Genomic DNA, 18538 nt, shown 5'->3' with positions numbered 1-18538 from the left:
ATTTTGAGGTAATTTTCATGAATATTATTGGGTAAAAATATTTTGAGTTGATTTTTATAGATATTATTAGATAAAAATATCTTAAGTTGATTTTTTGTAGATACTATTGGATAGAATATTATGAGATAATCTTTTATAGATATTTTGGGTAGGAGAAAACTACACTCAACTCTCAACTCCAGCCTCATCTCTTCCATATCTCATCCATAAGTATCTCCAGCCACCTCTCCCCACGAAATTATCTTCATTTACACTTTCCATTGAAATAATATCAAACACTCTCTCTCGGACAGCTTTTAGGAGGTCTTTTGCATACCCATTTCGAAGCTTTTGTAAGTATTTTATCATAAAGTCTCCTTCATATAAGTTGTTTCTTTTTTAGTCTAGTTTACGTGGATATCTTATTTGTCCCATTTGAAAATTATTTGGTCAGTCAAATATTATATAAATTATAGAAAGGTCATTCTGGGAGATAAACTGGAGAATATGTTATAGTTTGGAATTTTTGACCAAGCTAATGGATAGATATTGGTCCGAAATTTTTATGGAGTATTGTTAACATGTGTATATGATTATTGGTTGAGGATTTTTGCATGATTAAAGGTTTTGATGAAAGATTTTCTTAGATTTAGAAACTTAGAAACTGGAAGAGGAAAAACAGTTTCTGTTTTGAGAAAGTTTAACTCTTTGGTGGTCTAAACCTATTCCAATGACTTTGATAATTTTATTGGAGGATCTTAAGCATCTTATATACATGTTATATTATTATTTTGAAGATATTTGATGTTAGTTTCAAAGATATGAAATTTTATGCAAAGAGATATTCAGATAAGCCAAAGTGTGGATATTCTTGACTAAATTTATGTTTTGATTAATTTCTAACCATGTGATCCTGAATTAGAAGCTTATATATATTTTAGGACATCTTTTTAAACCATGTGATGGTTTGGTTTGAAGATCATATATTTATAAGTCATAGATCAAGAGTTTTATCAAAACTAGTTGAGGAAAAAGTTTCTGTTTTTGGACTAAGTGTAAAACCAAAAACTCCAAATGTTATTTTGTGATTTTGGTGACTTTAGTTTGATGATTTAAAGCATGGTTGATGTTAGGATGATATTATGAATATGTTAGAAGTAAGATTTGATTTTTGAAATTCTTGGAGATGTTTTGATTTAAGGTCAAAACTTGTGATTCAAGTGTTTGAATCTTTTACAAAAAAGTTTGGTGTTAATTATTAGCTTTTTCTGAATGGATGTTTTAAGTATGGTTTTGAACTTAGGATTGGAAGATGTTTGTTGCAAAATTTTGATTTAAGCATGAGTTTTGAAGTTGGAAGGAATTGCAACAAAAATCAAGGGAAATGGCCTATGGATGTTTCGGCCATAGTGTGTTCTTCATAGTTGTGTTTTGTTTTAAATTTTCCTAAGTTGATATTTAAGTTTAGGACAAAATTTACATGAGGAATATAAATTTTGAAAACTTTTGGAGTTAGTATGCAAAATCCTTAAGTTATGGGTAAAACGGTCATTTTCCCACATGTAGAGAGTAAAATAAAAATTTTACTCTTTAAGTTAGTATTTTTCATATTTCAAATTATTAGTGATTTAGTTCTAACTTTTAGAATCACTAATTATAGTTCCTCGTGATCGCACTTGAAGTTTTATAAGAAACGCGGAGATCGAGGTAAGTTAGCTTTTAACTTACTAGCAGTCTATTGTGTATGTGTGCTAAGTAAAGGAACTGCAGTGTATGTATGTGTGTTATCATATATGTCATGCCATGCCAAGTTATCACGTAATTGTATAGTATACAGAATTTATTCTGTCATCAATTTTTATCTGTTACATAATATATTCTGTCATGTATCACTGTACCTTACAAGTACGTCATGCTAAGTATGCCATCTATTACATGTATGTCAAGTCATGTAATATTCACTGTTGTAAGTATGTCATGTTAAATATGTGGTCTATTATATGTTATGCCATGTTACGAAATGTTTCTATCTCAAGTTGGTCATGTATTTCAAGTTATGTTCAAGTCACGTTATGTTACGTCAGGATTTCAGTCATTTTGTATTCCAGTCACGTTTCATCTTGATTACTTATGTATGAGGTCACAGCAATTGTGGCGCATACACTACGTGAGACACAACAATTGTGACACGTAGAATACATGGAGCCACAACAAATGTGGAGTATGTATTTAAGCAGTTAAAGAATAAGTTTCCGTAGAATACATGGGGCCACAACAACTGTGGAGTATGTATTTACACGTAGAATACATGGGGCCACAACAACTGTGGAGTATGTATTTTTCATGTTAAGTCAAGTTTGTGTAGAATACATGGGGCCACAACAACTGTGGAGTATGTATTTTTCATGTTAATTCAAGTTTCAAAGCAAGTTCATGCTAAGTCAAGTTTCAGATCAAGTTCATGTCAAGTCAAGTTCAGTTCATGTTTCAATTTAAGTTATGTCAATTATGCTATGTTGTACGCCAAGTTATGCTTTAATTACTTATGAATTTGATTATGCATTTATGCTTTTACTGTCATCCATGCATTATTAGCTTGTGTGGAAGTTTTTTGTTAACTTACTGAGATTTGTAATCAAATCTCACTTTGGTAGTCTCAACTACCATTCCTCCCGAATGGTAGATCTTGTTACAGGACCTGAAGGAGAATCAGGAGCTGATCAACTAGACACAGTTGACTAAGCGACGGTGCGACATAAATGTTAATATAGTAATTAACGTAAATTACTATTTGTACGATTGAGTTGCATATTTAGTACTTTTTGGATCATAACCATTTTGGACTAGTGTTGTGATCCTAGTTGTTCAATGGATTTTTATGTATGAAGTATGTTTTAAGCATTTGGGATATTTTCAATTTGATGCATAGTATTGCTAAAGAAAAAAATTTATCCACTGCGAATATTGCATATTGTTAAATGCATGTTAGGAATATTGCATCTTATATGTCATGAATGGGGGCAGGTAACCTTGTGTTGCGTGTCTCGACGCTTCAAATGTCCGTCCGATCCTAAATAGAATTTGAGGACATCACAATAATTATATTAATTATTTATAAAATAAATTATAAAAGAATTGAAGGCATATGGTTCCTTCTTGAACTTTGTCCCATTGGTTGGGTGGGATAATAGTAAATATTTGGGCCGATTGGAAAGGCTCCTTTGTATCCATAATAGCTACTAGCTTGGGCCTAGGCCTGCTCTTTCCAAAACCTCGTTTCCGCTAAATGACTGACTGAAAATGGAAATAAAAAATCTAACTTTAAAAAAAAAAAGACAGTCTATAATATATTCAATATTTTCATTTTCTTTATATAATTCTTTTTTAAAGTCATCCCGTTATATCACTCTGGTAAAATAAAAGAGAAATATATCAATCCAATCTTTTATATACAGCGTAATAATTATGTTCTTAAATATATTATTCAAGTTCCTTTAATTATTATTATTTGTAATAAATAATGTTACTTATCATTTTAATTTTTATTATTTTATGATGTGACATTAGATAATTAAAAATTATTTATTATATTTTACTTATAAATTTATAATTTAATATCATATTATAAAATAATGAGGACATGATAAAAATTAAGATGATGAATAAGTTTTTTATTATACAAAAGAATGTGAAATGATTATATCTGACTCCGAAGGACCAATTCAAGAAAAGCCCATAGTTCTACTACTTCTACGGGTTAGAACGTCTCTCAGGATTAGGGGTATAATCGGTTCGGTTTGGTTTGGTCTTAAATAAAATTTAGAATTGAACTGGTAGAAACTGGTTTTACATTTTTCAAAATCGATGACGCACCGGTTACCTTTCTAAACTGATACTCCGGTTTTACATGTTTATAATCCGGTCCAATTTTTTAGTTTTAATAAAATACAAATTTATCATTAAAAAAATATGTATATATTTTATTAAAAATCTATTACTATTTACAAAAATATGTTTTATAAAATACAAATTTGTCTTTTCTGTTGGAGGTTGAACATTGACGAGTGTTTCTATTTCATTCAATGGATCCATCTATAATGGCAAAACAAATGAATCAAATTCAGTTTTAAACACGTAAAGAATCTAAATTTCAAATGGAACATCAAGACACTTTAAGGCTTCAAATAAATGTAGATGTTTGAATTTCAACATATTATCCTTCAAGCTATTAACAGCCTAAGTGAGGCAAAACCATTGCCCCATCCCTTGTTTGTGAAACAATAATTAAAAAAATGCACCAAAAACCAGTTGGCTCATGCTAACAAAAACCATCTATAAAATCTCCATCATTAAAACAACACAATCTCCACAAATTGCGCCACAAAATCTCCATTACAAAATCTTCACAAAAATAAATTAATGAAGTAAAATCTCAGCGAATGTGCATAGCAGATTGCATTAAGTAGTGATTATCACTGTGATTAGACACAAAATACAAAATCCAAATTGATGTTTCTAACTAAACTTAACTTGATTAAAGTGATCAAAAGCTAAAGAATGTATTGTAAGGAAAATACCCCACTAAATCCAATTAATTAGATTGAGGTTTACTTTGTAAAATACACCAAAAAGCCACACTAAATGCCATTAAAACCCAAACAAGCCGAGCAAAAAGTTTTTTGATAGGTATGAGAAAATCAAGCCATAACATCAGGTTCAAACGCTTTGGAGTTCTCAATCCAAAGGGACTACATTTATATTGGCAAAACCATACGCATGAGACTACATTTATATATGCGTCTATAGTCTATTTATATTTTGCATTAACATTGATACGTGAGAAATATGATAAGGAAATGCCCAAATCGGATAAGTGCACTATAAAAAAGTCATCATAAAATAAATGTTCAATTGTTTGTTTGTTTGGACTTTGGATAACAAAACAGAATGAGAAAATCATCATGAGCATGCCAGTGGACACTAGATAATATGAGAATTTTCAACCACAAGGCCAAGGCAAGTACTTTTCCAGATTTAACACCATAAAAAAGATTAAAAACCAAAGAGAGAGTACCAATTGGCAATTAGCGAAAAGACGCAACGGCTGGGGTGAAAAGAACTTCGACAGAGTCATGGAGGGGTTGAATAGGGGAGGATCTGATGGAAGGAGGGAGGCCTAGGGTTTTCGCATTTCGGGGGATGGGGGAAAGTGAAAAGCAAAAAGTGGAAATTGAAAGGGATTTAGGGGGGATGGGAAAAACCATGTGTTGAAATGACGTTGTTTGGATTGAAATTAAACCCAAATGGCATCGTTTTAAAACACGGTTTATTTATGAAAAAAAACTAAGTCGCATGAAACGATGCCATTTCACTCAACTCAGTTTCAAAATGCTCCCCCCTCCCCCTCCCCCCCAAGTGAAACTAAACAGCGTCATTTAGGTCCAATTTTATACTAAAATGCGCCATTTTTTGTTTGGCAGATAAGATATATTTTTAACTTGTGATTCTTTTATCTTTTTGGCACATAAATTAATTATTTAAATTAGTAAAATTAAAATTAAATAAACTATTTAATGTGGATTGTTTAATTAACTCGTTAAAAAATAATTAATTATAATTATAATATGATGTTAATTGCTAATTTGTTTATAACTTAGAGACTTAGAGAATGTCAATGTATTATAATACATTTGATAATTGTCAATAACTCAATATATTGAGCTTTTTAGTTTCTACATTTTTTATATGATTAATAAATAATTGTATATATTATAATACTAAATAACTATAGACTACCAATACTAATACTATATATAGTTATAGTGTTACTACTACATATAGTATATATATTTATGTATATTATATAATAATACATTGATATTAAATTATTACTAATATTATATACTATACTAATAGTGATATTAATACTATATAATAATATATGGTCATAGTCATAGTGATGTTAATACTATATATAGTTATAGTGATACTATATGGTCATAGTGATATATAATTATAGTGATATGGAGTTAACTATCCTATTATACATATATTATGCTATAACTCTTATAATATATTAATATATATTATATACTAATACTATATATTATATAATTAATTATTCTATTATAGTGTGACTACTATATTATAATGATATAGTGATACTAATACTATATGTTATACATTATGGAATATATATTATATATTATATAATAATATATTGATACTAAATTATTACTAATACTATATACTATACCGATAGTGATATTAATACTATAAAATAATATATGGTCATAGTGATATAGTCATAGTAATACTAATACTATATATGATTATAGTGATTTAGACTTTTAGTTATAGGGAATCAGTGATTAGTATAACTATATAATAGTATTAGACTGTTAGAATTAGTATTAGTTATAGTAATTTAGTACAACTATATTAGTATTAGTATAAATATTAGTTAAATTTATAGTGATTATTGATTAATATAACTACATATTAGTATTTATTATAGTGATTTTAATTTGGTATAATTATATAATAGTATTAGTATTACCATATCACTGATTCACTATAGTATCATATAGACTTCTAGTGATATAGTACATATTAGTATATACTAATACTATAATGATTTATATAGTTATTTACATAGTAAATTACTAATACTAATAGGCATAAAATGTTATTAATATATATATTTTATATTTAAAACATATGATCAATTAAATTTTTATGTTTAAAATTAAAATTTTATTTTATAAATTAAAATTTATATTATTATATATAATAATTTATATAATATTTTAAAAAATAAAAATATATTTTAAATACAACTAGTACAGTTTGATCCAAGCTAAAAATGACCGGAATCGATATCGAGTCTGTTCCAGTCGGTTTTTCATTTTCAAAAACTGATTTCGGACCGAGCCATTCCAAAACCGGTCCATCCGATCCTGTTTGAGCGGTTTTTCAATTTGTTTTTTGTTTATTTTTACACCCCTCAGTCGGGGTTACAAAACAATTGGGCATTCAAAGAATCAAGATTCAAAACCGACCTTTTAAAGCATCCTCATTGGCTTAGCTAAATTCATCTTCAAACTAGGCTAATATCAACACTTCTTTGCATTTGCCTATTTCATCTGAATTCAATCTCCACATTGGATTAACCATTCATTCTCTATATAATAATAAAATATTATCAAATGAATAATTTTTTTTATTTAATTTATTTTATCACATTTTGTAATTCTACCAATTAAATGTTAATAATAAATATATTCTAATTAAATTAATATTAAAAAAGTATTATTAAATGTTAATAATAATTATATTATATTAAAAAAATTATTATGTTAATAGTAATTATATTCTAATTAAATTAATACTTAAAAAATATTGTTAAATTTTAATAATAATTATATTATATTCAATTAATCTTAAAAAATATTATTAAATATTAATCATAATTATATTCTAAATGTTAAATGTCAATTATATTTTAATTACTTAATTTATTTGTTTGAAATGAGAAATTAATATTTTAATATTTGATGAATAAATAATGATCTTTTATCTTTAACCAATTATTATAATAAAAATTTAAATTATTTTAAATTTACTAAATTCAATATAAAAAATTTTTAAGTTAAATTATATAAAATTTGACCAAATCTCATTTGGCCAAGCCAAAGCAAACGAGTATGCCCTTATAACTACTATGTAATTCACCGACGCCGTATAGCAAGCGGAGACTTTTCTATTCGTTCTCCTATTTTGTGGACTTGGAGGACGACCTGCCTAGCAAGTTGCTACTTCCGGCGGCCACATCACTCCGGCCATCCTATCGGGATTGTTTCGCTCTCTCAGGTTTGTTTCTTCCTCGAGTTTCTTTTAGCTGTTAGGCCTTTTAGTCGTCGTCTTCAACAAGCTATTGTCGCACCGAGTGTGGTATGACCATGATGGTGATCGAATCCAAGATCATTGGTTGTTGCTGGGTGTGGATTTCTAGGGCTTATCTTTTCGGTTCAATTTCGACATTATGTGCTGGGTTGGCCGATGGATCGGCGATTAGGTTCTAGCATTTCGCGTATATTTGATCAGTGGTTTGAGGATCGGAATTTTGTGGGGCTTTCGCCACCGTCATTCTTGAAGCGTTCATCGATCGCGATTATCCAAATCCGGTCATGATTTGATCGGCCATTAATAGAATTCCAGATTCCTGGGGTGTTCTTTTTCAAATTTTCAAGGACATATCTAGGATTTACTCAAGAATTAGTGGATTATTTGGATTTATAAATTCATGGGATCGATGGTTAATCTTTGTTAAGGATTATCCGATTTTATGTGCTTTTGCTCAAGGATCGGTGGCATCGGTGGGATTGTAAATTCAGGGAGTCAGTGATCAAGGTTTTTTAATCTTAGTCATGGGTTCTTTGGCTTGATTTGTGATTTTGGTCGATGCTCGTGTTCATGCTATTCAAGAAATTCCGATTTTTTTGGAATTGCTAGAACAGAGTATGCGCTTATCTGGGATTTTAAAGATTAGGGGTTTCTGATTTGGATCTTGGTTGAAGGTAGAGTCATTTGATTTTGGCTGCTCCCCATGGATTGCTTGTTTCATTTTTTTCCTATTTTTGTTTATAGTATGGTGATTAAGACTGCTAGGAGAGATTCAGAGACAATGGAAAGATCGGGTTTTTACAAACTCCATGGAGATCCTTCAAACAGCAACAGTATGTGCATCTTTTGGCTTAAAGGTAGATGCCACAGAAACCCATGTCGGTTTGCTCATGGTGAAATGCCGCACAAAACCACCAGTCCCAGTTTTGCAAAGCAATCCCATGCATTACCTGCAGATCATCCCAGGAAGAGGCCTTACTACCAGACGTCCAAGTATACACTGGTTTTGAGGAATGGAGGAAGGGTCTTGGGCAGTAATGTTGCTGAGATGTTACCAGAAAATCTTCATAAGAAATCCCCTAAAAGTGTTCCTAGGAAATCCCCGGAGAAGGTTATTAAAAAGTATTCAGAAAATGTTCATAAAGAGTCTCCCAAAGATGATTTTGAGAATTCCTTGGGAAATGTTGTTGAGAAGTCCTTATCAAAAACTGCTGTTGAAAAGTCTTCGCAAAATGATCCAAAGAAGTCCTTGGAAAGGGTCTGTCAGTTCTGGGCGGAGGGTAATTGTATATATGGCGATCAGTGCCATAACCTGCACTCTTGGTTTCGTGGCGATGGGTTTATGATGTTGGCAAAGCTCCAAGGGCATGAGAAGGTACGTGTTAGGTGACTTTGACTCATCCTTTGTGGTAGGATAAATTTACAGAATCTGGAATTTGATTGAATGTGAACTTAACTCAGTTATGCCAAGTGAATCTTGACTTTGTTTAATTGTTTCATCGTTCGAATAAAATAAACTAGACATGTTGTAGGGTCTTTCCCCACTAGAAAGACGAGGTTATATATTCATTCGGTGATATATTCTATGAAATTTTCAGTATAGAGAATGATGTTTTATGGAAAATACATCTTAGAAAAAGAAAGTCTTTTGCACTGTGAAACTCTTTCCCTGTCCCAATCTAAACTCTTGAAGGTTTGCGTCTTCCTTTGATGTTGACCAACTCAGACAACAAACCAGGAGATATTCTGTCAGGAGTATGAAAGTCAAGTCATGCAAGTTTTACTTTATTTTACAATAAGTTGTGTGATACATGTATATTTTATTTTATATATATTTATGATCTTGCGAATCCTTTTATATGGGTTTTTTTTAACAGGCTGTCACTGGGATTGTGCTTCCTGAAAGAAGCAACAAGCTTTATTCAGGTAGTAGTGATGGAACTGTTCGGCTTTGGGACTGCCATTCTGGTCAATGTGCTAGTGTGATTAACCTTGGTGGCGAAGTTCGGTCTATTATCTGTGAGGGTCCATTGGTCTTTGTCGGCATGTTAAATGTTGTGAAGGTAAGTATTATTCTGAGTTATGTTTCTATTTTCTCATTTTCTTATTGCTGTCATTTAATATTGGTTTCCTTGGTTTGAGATGTGAGCTAGATTTGGCGTTTTGGGGTTTTGCAGGTCTGGAATACTGATTCAGCTGCTGGATGCTGTCTCAATGGACCTACTGGACAAGTCAATGCCTTGGAAGTTGTTAAGGATTTGCTTTTTGCAGGAGCAGAGGTAAACTTCTTTGCTAACAGTTTAAAACTAGCTTGGTTCTTTCAAGTGGTTTAACGTGGGCAATGCCGTTTAGGGTTTTTCTCGTAAATTTTTTTTAGCTGTTTGAGAATGAACTTATCTCTTGTTTTTTTTTTTTTTTTAAATCGGTAATCAAGAAGTTTTATTCATAATAATAGGCAAAGCCCAAGTATCTCTTGTGAAATTGAAAACAATTTGATGTTTTAAGTGAGATCCATGTGCTATTTCATCAATGTTTATGTCTACTTGTTTTTTGCAACATTGTTCTGCATGATGCTCATAGTCTTACAATGTTTTTCTGAAGGACGGTGTTATTTACACATGGAAAGGCTGTTATGAAGCTAATCTTACTCTTCAATTGGCTGCTACCCTTAAAGGCCACACACTTGGCGTAACATCTTTAGTTGTTGGAGGCAAGAGCCTGTACTCTGGTTCTCTGGACCATACAATAAGGGTAAGTGTGGCTTACAACCTTTTGCTGTTAAATCTTCTTTGTTGTAAGTAGTGATTTGAGAAGACAAGCCATTATTGGTTAATAAGATTCATTGATATTTTCTGTTATATTCACTTCTATTGCGTGGATTGCAAACTGTACAAGTCTGATGAGGCCGATGTGTTGGAAACACTGTGGTTGGATCCTTATCTGGTGGTGTAAACTGTTTTTTTATTAAAAAAAAGGTCTTGCATAGAACCAATATGGTATGTTCTCCCCCATTTTCTTTTGCAAGCAGCCCTGCCATTTTGTTTTTTAGACATGATTGACTGCATGATTCTGTAACTTTTTTTTAAGGTTATTTGATCAATTACGTTCTAATATTTAAAAGAGTCCTTTGCAAGCCAGAATGTATTGCCGTGATGCTGATACAGTTATAATTGCTTGACTATGCGTTCTAAAACTTCTTTTCTTCTGTGTGCGCAAGGGTCATATATTATGTTTTCTTTTTATGAAGAAAAAAAAGAATCATTAGTTCTTTTCTTGGTTCTTTTTTGTTGCAGGTTTGGGATCATGAGACTTTACAGTGTATCATGACACTGAACAACCATAATGATGTTGTAACGTCGTTTCTTTGCTGGGACCAATATTTGTTTTCTTCTTCATTGGACTGCACAGTAAAGGTTTGGGCTGCTACTGAAGAAGGCAGCTTGGAAGTTGTCTACACGCACAATGAAGAACATGTATGCCCTATAATCACAATTATTTTAGTTCTTTTTGTGCTTCACTTTTTCGGGTCTGCTGCTCTAGGATATGGATACATATTCGGCTCTCTTATTCGTTAATCAAAAAACACTCATGCTCTCTCATATGCACCTTCATTGAGTAACTGCCAACTTTTCTATTATGAAGAAATATATTGGTGGCCTAAATTCTGTATCTCATAATCAGTCAGGCCATGGAATCTTTATTGGGGGCCTCAGTTTTTCACCTTTAATAACTCTGCTCCATTGGGCAGCTTCTATAGATTTTAAAGGGCCTTTTATATTTCTAGTTAGGTGTTCTTGTCTTCTCATTTGTTTAGGCATTACTCCGATTACTTTAAAAAAAAAGTTTTTCACCTTCAATGCTGCTGTTACTTTAGAAATCAATTTTATTTATTTATGTAGAGAATGAACCTTTGTTGGCTCTGATTAATTTTTCCAGAATTTTGCTTTTAACATGTCACGTCCTTTGAATAACTTTATTACTCTTAGGTGTTGCTCTTGTATATGTCCTGCGTACTTGGGCCATGCCTACTTATTTCATCATTAAAATTCTTTGATTAAAAAAACTTTATTACTCCCCTGTTCTCTGATGGCATTATGGAAAGGGGAGGAAATTTAACTTGTAGGATCCTATGAGATACCCACCTTATTCCTTAACCTCATTTATCCTCTAAGGATAAGGTTTGAGACCATTTTGCGCCTCCAAATTTTCCAGAAATAAAATACAGAGAAGAAAACTCTATGGGCCTCATTGCCCCCAATAAGTATATCCAAATTAACATTGTTATTAGCAAAACATAGTATGTAGTTGAATATTTGAGATTCCATTAATGGGTCCCGTAATGATGATTGTTTTATTACGTCAAAAGTTCAATAAAATGTCGAGTTTGAAGCCTTATGTTGCAGTACCTGTATGGATACACTGTTTTTAGGGTAACTTCACAGACCAAATTGGTTGACATGATTTTGTGTATTACAGGGCGTTCTTGCACTTAATGGGATGACTGATACAGATGACAAACCGATAATATATTGCTCTTGTGCTGACAATTCTGTGCACCTATATGAATTGCCATCGTGAGTACGCTTTTCCCTTGCAACAATGTCCTCCCTACCCTCCTGGCTTCAACTAATATCCGTTGTTTTAGATTCGTTGACAGGGGCAGACTCTTTGCAAATGAAGAAGTTGGAACAGTTCAAATAGGTCCTGGGGGCCTCTTTTTCACCGGGGATCGGACGGGTTTGTTGACAGTGTGGAAATGGCCACCGGCGCCCAGAGTTGCAGCGACTGGAAGTTGAGATATGTTGAATACTAGTCAAGCATTCTTTTTGTTAATTTGTGCGAGGATATGGTGAGATGGTGTCATGACTAAAATAGCTTTTTGAGGGAAAAAATTGTCTTGGTCTGTGAGCTTTGGGAACTCAGGTTATTATGAATGTTTCAGGCGAAGTAGGAAAATCGTTCTTAAGAATTTTCATCTTCTGTAAATTGATAGGGGATCCATTGACGAGTTGAAACTGACACAGTAAGAGAATGATACAATATGTATGTATGGTTTAAGGAGGAGATTCTCTATACTTGGTCTCATCGTTTTGAATGCCCAAATCTTCCCATATAAGTTAAATGCCTCACTTCCTGAGTGACAATTATGCAACTTCCTATAAAACTTCTTTAAGATACCATGCAACTTCCTATAAGACTTTTTCAAGATATGATATCGGTTTGATTCCTGAATGGACTTCTAAATCCTTTCATGAATTTTAGAGACCAGATAATAATAAATATTATAAAATCTATAATTTCAAGCCCAGCTCTGAACCAACAAGAATTCAGACGCGTGTAAGAGGACAGGCGGATAACTCTAGACTTACGGCACCGGCGGGAAATTCCATGCCATGTATAGGCTCGTTCACTGTAGTGACAAAGATTACTCATATGTAAAACATTTCACCTCATTTTAATATAATAAATAATTTTATTTTTTTAAATTTTAAAATAAAATTAATATTAAAAAATTATATTTTAATAATATTTTATTCAATTTTTTAAAATATATCTTATCTCATCTCCTAACCAAACGGGGAGAGTCATGAGCTTAATTTTGCTTGCACCAAAGCTTAGATGGGCGAGATGGGTTCTGCATCAAAACTCCCAGAGCACACGATGCTTTCTGCTTCAGAACGATTGGAGCTACCCAAAAGTGTGAAGGTTTGGTTCCTCATATTTTTCAATCTCAAATCTTGGCCTATATTTTGTTGTCCCAGTTCTTTGGTTGCGCCCCCACCCCCCCTTTCTCTCTCTCTCTCTCTCCTCCCTTTCTTCTCTCTCTCTGACTGTCCACAAATATCGAGGTTTTCCTTTCTAAGTTCGTTTCAAGAGTTCATATGCTAACTCTATGGCGTTGAGATTTGTCACATGGAGATAGGTGTGGATAATCTAATATTTCTTCATGGATGTAGGGTCAATTTGTTTTCTATTTTTAGTTTCAGAGTGAAATAAATTAGAGTTACTATGTTATGAACAGATTAAGATCGCCCTTTGCCAGTTATCTGTTAGATCAGAGAAGAACCAGAATCTGGTTCGTGCTCGCAACATGATTAAAATTGCTGCAGAAAGTGGCGCAAGGATTGTTGTTTTACCTGTGAGTTGACTGACTATTCATGTGGTTGTGCCAATAGAAATGTAGTTTGAAAAATGTATTTGTTAAAAGTCCTTGGAAGCATAATTAATATTGATTTGCTTCTTCGCAATGAAGGAAATGTGGAATTGTCCGTACTCAAAAGATTTCTTTGCCAAATTCGCTGAGGACTTTGACAATGAGGATTCATCCCCAACAATTTCTTTGTTATCCGAAGCTGCTTCTTGCCATGGAATCACGATTATTGGTGGGTCTCTGCCTGAATGGAGTAATGGTCGCTTGTATAACACTAGTTGTGTGTTTGGACCTGATGGAAAGCTGAGCGCAAAGCATAGGAAAGTGAGCACTTTAGACATCTAATTGAGTTGAGATGATAAAGAGGAGCACGTGTTTCCTACATTGAAATTCTTCAATCACATTCAGAATTCTTGACGAAAGTATATGCTCTTTGCAGATACATTTGTTTGATGTTGACATTCCGGGAGATATAACATTCAAGGAATCTGACATCTTCACTGGAGGAGATAAGCCTACCATCGTGGACACAGGTAGACATCTGGACTCAAACCTCAAATAACAATTCATACACCAAAGATGCATATCATCCCCACTTCATACCCCAAGTGCATGGATGATCAATGCAGATGCTGGTTGTGTTGGAGTAGGAATTTGTCATGATATACGCTTCCCCGAACTTGCTATGCTATATGCAGCAAAAGGTAATCCTTCTGTTGAATTATATGCAGCATGTGATATATACAGTAAAGTTGTCGTTGGTATAAATGGCATGCAGGTGCTCATATTATATGCTATCCTGGGGCATTTAACATTAGCACTGGGGAATTGTTGTGGGAACTGATGCAAAGAAGCAGGTAAGAATAGATAGCCGTATTCTGCCCAAGTTCAGTTTTTGTTTTCCTCTCTGAATTGGGTATCTAACAACCAGCATTACTTATCTCTCATTACAATCAAATTATATCCAAATCTCAGGGCAGCAGATAACCAGGTAGGTACTAAAAAGTTCATATCTTATCAAAATTCTCTTTTAGCTAGATTGCATGCAATTTCCCCTTAAATCGTGAGCTTTATTTTTTCTTTTGTTGTAGTTATTTGTAGCTACTTGCTCACCCTCCCGAGATTCTTGTGGTGGCTATGCAATATGGGGCCACTCTACCCTTGTTGGACCGGTATCAAAGTTTAGACTCAAATTACTTTTTATGAATAATGAGGATGGTAAGGTAAATCAATCACATGCATGAAAGGTTTACTGTGTAGAAATTGTTTTTGTTTTCCTGTTCAAAATCAGTCTGGTGAGATAATTGCTACCACGGGGCATGAAGAGAATGTGATAGTTGCTGAGATTGATTATTCCAAGATTAAACTCCAAAGGTTGGTATATATATTTGCTATATATTCTGAAACTTTAAACTCAGATCCAACTCTTGTATTTTTAACGAGGTTATGGATATATGCAGGAAAAGCATTCCACTTGACAAGCAAAAGCGGGGAGATATTTACCAGTTTGTTGATGAATGTGAAGAAGAAAAGCATCAGAATTCAGAATAACGAGCTTATGACGAGGAGATCCGCTCGCAATATCAATAGCATTCCTTTGTAAAACTTCCTACTTGGATTTAACGCTCACGATAATTACTCGTGTAATGTTTCTGAAACGTGGGTCCTCATTCACGTTCCTTTGTACTACTTGCCTTGAAGCATTCGTGCAAGCAAGCAGTCGTCATCTCATTACGGGTATCATTTGAATCAACTTAATTTGTATGAAATAAGTTATTTTGTAAGAAAAATTTTTGTCAAATCAGGGTGGATGGTGTCTTACACACTCGCTAGAATATATACAGCTCGTATATGACATATTAAAGTGAACCTAGCCGACTCATTGTCTATGAATTTAAACTAATTTTATTTTTAAAATAAGTGGTTTAAAATTTTAAAAAGGTATGGGTCAACCTAAACACATGAATGTTCAAGAGTATATTTAATGGGAAAATGATACTTCCAATTTTTCCTTTCAATTTAACTGTTTATATATTTTATATTATTTTATTTAATATTTTCGTACTTAATAATTAAAAAAGTGATTATCATATATTTTTTTAATTTTTAAAAATATTTAAATATTTGAAATAAAAATTAAAAAATATATATATATAATTTAGACTAAGTACGTAATACGTATCAAATGGACTTAATGGCATGGTAGAACTACCCTTTCGGAAGACGACGACGGCGAAGAAACAGAAACAAAACCCCCTGAATATGTTGTTATGACGTCCGGTCGGACTCCTGAGAGACATTGATCGAAGTTCATGTTACCCACTCGTACTGCAAACCCCCGCTCATATTACGACAGTCCAGGATTCATCACCCACTTCATCCACGCGAGCAAAACCGTTAGCCAACTGAAACAAACCCACACCGTCTTACTCAAAACCCCAATCAAAACACACCATTACAACCACCTATTAACTAGGTTTCTCATCCAACTCCTCCAGTTTCCCGGTGACAACCTCAGCTACGCACGCCTCCTGTTCGACCAAATACCCCACTGTAAAAACCAGTTCCTTTGGACCTCCCTAATTCGCTCCCATGTATTGCACGATCATTTTAGCCGATCCCTCTCTATTTACGCTAGAATGCACCGGGTGGGTATCTCGCCAACTGGGTTCACCTTCTCTTCGGTGCTCAATGCTTCCGCTCGCATCCCGGCGATCTCTGCAGGAAAACAGATCCATGTTAGAGTTTTGAGATCGGGTTTCTTGGGAAACAAGTTCGTACAAACTGCGCTTCTAGATGTGTATGCGAAAAGTGGGTTCATGTCGTGCGCGCGTGATTTGTTCGATAGAATGGATGATAAAGATGTTGTGACTTGGACGGCCATGATATGTGGGTATACGAAGGTGGGTATAATGGATGAGGCTCGGTTGTTGTTTGATAATATGGGGCTACGCAATGAGGTTTCGTGGACCACAATGGTGGCTGGGTACGCAAATTATGGTGACATGAAAGCAGCCAGGAAACTGTATGATAGCATGCAAGAGAAAAATCCGGTCGCATCGGTTGCAATGATAGCTGGCTATGGGAAATGCGGCAATGTAGTCGAGTCCCAAAAAATGTTTGATGAGATAACGGTGCCAGGTGTGTCATGTTGGGCAGCAATGGTGGCTTGTTATGCACAGAATGGATATGCTGCAGAAGCAATTGAAATGTATAAGAAAATGAAGGAAGAGAATGTAAAAATCAATGAGGTGGCGATGGTGGGGGCTATCTCAGCGTGTACGCAATTAAGCGACATTGAAATGGCGAACATATTAGCCAAGCATATGGAGGAAGGTTGCTGCAGTAAGTTATTGTGATGATTCTGCTGTAGTTATGAGTTTCAATTTCACATATTGTTATTTGTTTGTGAACGATTGTTTTATTTTTTTTTCTCATCTGTTGAATAATCGCAGATCGGACACTCTTTGTATCCAATGCATTCATCCACATGTATTCAAAATTTGGAAGGATAGACAAAGCAAGGGGTGAATTTAACAGAATGAGCGACAGAGATGTGATATCTTACAGTGCATTGCTCACAGCCCTTGCTGACCATGGGAAGGACCAAGAAGCTTTGGATGTTTTCTCAGAGATGCAGAAAGAAGGAATAAAGCCAAATCAGGTGACATTTATTAGTGTCCTCAATACTTGTAGCCATGCAGGACTAATTGAAGAAGGGTGCAAGTATTTTAAGGTGATGACTGAAGTGTATTCCATTGAGCCATTGAATGAGCACTATGCTTGCATGGTTGACCTCCTTGGAAGGGCCGGGCAGCTTGAAAAGGCATATAATCTTATAGTAGACAATGTAGGTAATGCAGATGCAACGATTTGGGGTGCATTATTATCAGCTTGTAAGGTTCATGGTAATGCTGAATTGGGTGAGATTGCAGCCAGGCATCTGTTTGAAATAGAGCGCGACAATTCAGGAAATTATGTGCTTTTGGCAAATACTTATGCATCAATGAATAAATGGGATGATGCAGAGAGACTGAGGCAAATGATGAGGGAAAAAGAGATGAGAAAATTTCCTGGGTGTAGCTGGATTTAGAAACTTCCTGCGAACTTATGGTATCAATATAATGGAACATGTGAAGTGTCTTTACCAAGCGATTTACCTCTTTGATTTCCTTTTGCATAAATCATAGAAGTTACTGGGGCACACTGTTGTGATAGCTTGTGTTTAACTGAAAACATGTCATTAGGATGACGAAATTACACGGGAGCCCTTCAGAATTTGTCTAACACACTGCACATTCTATCATTCATGAAAAAAACGGCAAGGTCATTTTCAAAACCTGTTTCCCTTTGTTGCCAATACGCTGGATCTCCTTCTAATAGGATGCTGCGACAAGAGGCGTGGGAATCAGAAAACGGCAAAACCCCAACAGATGATAAAAGAATATAATTTGGAGCTCTTACAAATTACACTGACCTCAACAATTCGAAACAAATCGTGTT

At 33.8% G+C, this 18538-nt stretch overlaps 3 protein-coding genes across 6 annotated transcripts; all 3 read left to right on the top strand.

Annotated features, from left to right (window-relative positions):
- Positions 1-7693: 7693 nt before the first annotated feature.
- On the top strand, positions 7694-12957 carry LOC122280898 (zinc finger CCCH domain-containing protein 48-like). Of its 2 annotated transcripts, XM_043092020.1 has the most exons (8): positions 7694-7851; positions 8629-9259; positions 9762-9947; positions 10062-10163; positions 10486-10635; positions 11178-11357; positions 12361-12458; positions 12530-12957. In XM_043092020.1, exons 2-8 carry the CDS (start codon positions 8630-8632, stop codon positions 12678-12680), a joined length of 1497 nt encoding a protein of 498 aa, XP_042947954.1. In that variant the 5' UTR covers positions 7694-7851; position 8629; the 3' UTR covers positions 12681-12957. The 2 variants fall into 2 exon arrangements, with proteins under 2 accessions (XP_042947954.1, XP_042947945.1); XM_043092011.1 differs by having other exon boundaries at positions 7710-9259.
- A 473-nt stretch (positions 12958-13430) lies between these two features.
- On the top strand, positions 13431-15836 carry LOC122280906 (omega-amidase, chloroplastic-like). 3 transcript variants are annotated; one of them, XM_043092030.1, is made up of 10 exons: positions 13431-13590; positions 13907-14023; positions 14138-14359; positions 14475-14568; positions 14665-14739; positions 14814-14892; positions 15011-15026; positions 15127-15207; positions 15327-15409; positions 15496-15836. In XM_043092030.1, the coding sequence occupies exons 1-10, from the start codon at positions 13504-13506 to the stop codon at positions 15584-15586; spliced, it is 945 nt and encodes a 314-aa protein (XP_042947964.1). In that variant the 5' UTR covers positions 13431-13503; the 3' UTR covers positions 15587-15836. The 3 variants fall into 3 exon arrangements, with proteins under 3 accessions (XP_042947964.1, XP_042947972.1, XP_042947982.1); XM_043092048.1 differs by lacking the exon at positions 13431-13590 and adding an exon at positions 13647-13807; XM_043092038.1 differs by lacking the exon at positions 13907-14023 and having other exon boundaries at positions 13438-13590.
- Positions 15837-16203: 367 nt separating this feature from the next.
- LOC122280885 (putative pentatricopeptide repeat-containing protein At5g37570) lies at positions 16204-18190 on the top strand. Its single transcript, XM_043091969.1, has 2 exons — positions 16204-17380; positions 17491-18190. Exons 1-2 carry the CDS (start codon positions 16348-16350, stop codon positions 18126-18128), a joined length of 1671 nt encoding a protein of 556 aa, XP_042947903.1. The 5' UTR covers positions 16204-16347; the 3' UTR covers positions 18129-18190.
- Positions 18191-18538: the final 348 nt, after the last annotated feature.

The sequence above is a fragment of the Carya illinoinensis genome, chromosome 1 (genome assembly GCF_018687715.1).
Source record: "Carya illinoinensis cultivar Pawnee chromosome 1, C.illinoinensisPawnee_v1, whole genome shotgun sequence".
Lineage (NCBI taxonomy): Eukaryota > Viridiplantae > Streptophyta > Magnoliopsida > Fagales > Juglandaceae > Carya > Carya illinoinensis.
This window is presented reverse-complemented; position numbering and strand designations above follow the sequence as displayed.